Source organism: Protobothrops mucrosquamatus, unplaced genomic scaffold, assembly GCF_001527695.2.
Source record: "Protobothrops mucrosquamatus isolate PMUCROS unplaced genomic scaffold, P.Mucros_1.0 scaffold3153, whole genome shotgun sequence".
In the NCBI taxonomy this organism is placed as follows: domain Eukaryota; kingdom Metazoa; phylum Chordata; class Lepidosauria; order Squamata; family Viperidae; genus Protobothrops; species Protobothrops mucrosquamatus.
This window is the reverse complement of record NW_015389153.1, coordinates 40,670-43,143: the sequence shown is the minus strand read 5'-3', so window position 1 is coordinate 43,143 and position 2,474 is coordinate 40,670. Positions and strand designations below refer to the sequence as shown.

At 46.8% G+C, this 2,474-nt stretch overlaps 1 protein-coding gene across 1 annotated transcript in view; it reads right to left on the bottom strand.

Annotated features, from left to right (window-relative positions):
- Positions 1 to 297: 297 nt before the first annotated feature.
- The window catches only part of TGFB1I1 (transforming growth factor beta 1 induced transcript 1), a 33,563-nt gene continuing 31,386 nt past the window's right edge, over positions 298 to 2,474 (bottom strand). The window contains exon 10 of the mRNA XM_015826492.1: positions 298 to 597. Within this exon, the coding sequence (XP_015681978.1) occupies positions 331 to 597 (267 nt within the window). The 3' untranslated portion in view covers positions 298 to 330. The remainder of the gene's footprint in view (positions 598 to 2,474) is intronic.

Sequence of the window (2,474 nt, the reverse complement as noted above, 5' to 3'; positions counted from 1 at the left end):
GGTGGCTTAAAAGTGGCCTGGGATGGGGTGGGAGATAACTCTGGGCTGCTTGTGAGGGAACAGAGGCCTGGCTCCTGAAAAGAGTGGGAGGAGCAGATCCGACTTGCTTCCTTCATTGCTTGCTTGCGAGTAGCTCTGATCTACAGGCGTGGTTTTTGGCAACGGTGGATGGGCTCCCAGGATGAGGGGGTGGAGCCCCTTAAGGCACAGGTGTTTTTCCCATGGGTGATAGTGGGCGTGGCTTGTTCAAAAGCCGACGGTGGGCCCTCCCCCTTTCCCACGCCCGCAGGAGGCGTGGCCTGACCACAGCAAGGCCAGGGCCCCTCCCAGTCACCCGAAGAGCTTGATAAAGCAGGGGTGGCAATAGGGCTTCTCGTTCTGCTCCTTGAAGGTGCCTTTGTTGAGCTGCTTGAGACAGAAGGCGCAGACAAAATGCTCCGGGTGGAACTTCCGGCCCATGGCGGTAATGCAACGGCCGGTGATGGGTTTCTCGCAGCCGGAACAGAGCGAGCCGCGTTGCTTGTGGTAATGGATTTCGCAGAACGGGCGCCCGCTGTGCTCAAAGAAGCTGCCATTCATGAACGGGGTGTAGCATTCCTAGAACAGAGGAACAAACCAGGAGAGATTAAAGAAGGCCACCTAGACAGGTAGTCCTCCTCAACTTACAACCGTTCATTTAGTGACTGGAGTTAAAAGCCACGCTGAAAAAAAGGGACTTACAATCAGTCCTCGCCCTTAGGACCGTCACAGCATCCCCATGGTCACATGATCAAAATAATAATAATAGTAATAATAGTACTAGTAGCAGTAGCAGTAATAATAATAATAATAATAATAATAATAATACTACTACTAATAATAATAATTGGAAGGGACCTTGGAGGTCATCGAGTCCAACCCCCTGCTCAGGCAGGAAACCCTATACCATTTTGGACAAATGACTGTCCAGTCTCTTCTTAAAAACTTCCAGTGTTGGAGCATTCACCGCTTCTGGAGGCAGGTTGTTCCATTGGTTAATTGTTCTAACTGTCAGGAAATTTCTCCTTAGTTCTAGGTTGCTTCTCTCCTTGATTAGTTTCCATCCGTTGCTTCTTGTCCTGCCTTCAGGCACTTTGGAGAATAGCTTGACTCCCTTTTCTTTGTGGCAGCCCCTCAGATATTGGAACACTGCTATCATGTCCCCCCTCATCCTTCTCTTCGTTAAACTAGACATACCCAATTCCACCAACCATTCCTTATATCTTTTAGCCTCCAGTCCCCTAATCATCTTTGTTGCTCTTCTCTGTACTCTTTCTAGAGTCTCAACATCTTTTTTACATCGTGGTGACCAAAACTGGATGCAGTATTCCAAGTGTGGCCTTATCAAGGCATTGTAAAGTGGTATTAATATTTCACGTGAAGTATTAATTCCTGCACTCTGGGCAAAATCGCACACAATCCTGATTCAGTGCACAGGATTTTTCCTGCACACACCTCTCCCCATCTGGGTCTTGTTGGCATACAATTCATTTCCCCAGCCAGGGGAGGCTTGAAGTCTGGCCCCTCTGGCAGGTAGCAGATGGGAAAACCATGCAATCAAGCTGGGCTGGTTCACAATCCATGAGATTCAATTGTCTCCAAGCAAGGTTTGATCCGAAGTTGTTTTTAGGCTGAATTATTTTTAGAAGATGAGAAATGCTGGAATTTGTCAAGAATCCCTGGATCCTGCCACGTAGACCCATATGAAACTCCTTATTTGTTTTTAACTTAATTTTTAACTCCAAGATTACTGCAGATGGGGAGTGCAGCCAAGAAATTAAAAGACGCTTGCTCCTGGGGAGGAAAGCTATGGCTAGACAGCATACTAAAAAGCAGAGACATCACTCTGCCAACAAAAGTGTGTATAGTCAAGGCCATGGTTTTCCCAGTGGCAATGTATGGCTGTGAAAGTTGGACCATAAGAAAGGCTGAGCGCCAAAGAATTGAGGCCTTTGAACTACGGTGCTGGAGAAGACTCCTGCGAGTCCCCTGGACTGCAAGGTGATCAAACCGGTCAGTCCTAGAAGAGATCAACCCAGACTGCTCTTTAGAAGGCCAGATCCTGAAGTTGAAACTCAAATACTTTGGCCACCTAATGAGAAGGAAGGACTCCCTGGAGAAGGGCCTAATGCTGGGAAAGATTGAGGGCAAGAGAAGAAGGGGACGACAGAGAATGAGGTGGCTGGATGGAGTCACTGAATTTATTTATTTATTTATTAAATTTATATCCCGCCCTTCTCCTTGCGGACTCAGGGCGGCTAACAATCAGGTAAAAATACACAAATGACATCACAAATTTAAAATTAATTAAAAAGGAAATATTTAAATTTAATCTAATTAAAATGTAATTAAAACCCCTCTAAAAGTTTCCCCTAGGCCAGTCCCGCAAGCTGGAATAACCATGTCTTAAGGGCGCGGCGGAAGGAAGGGAGATCAGGGATCACCCTGATCTCTGG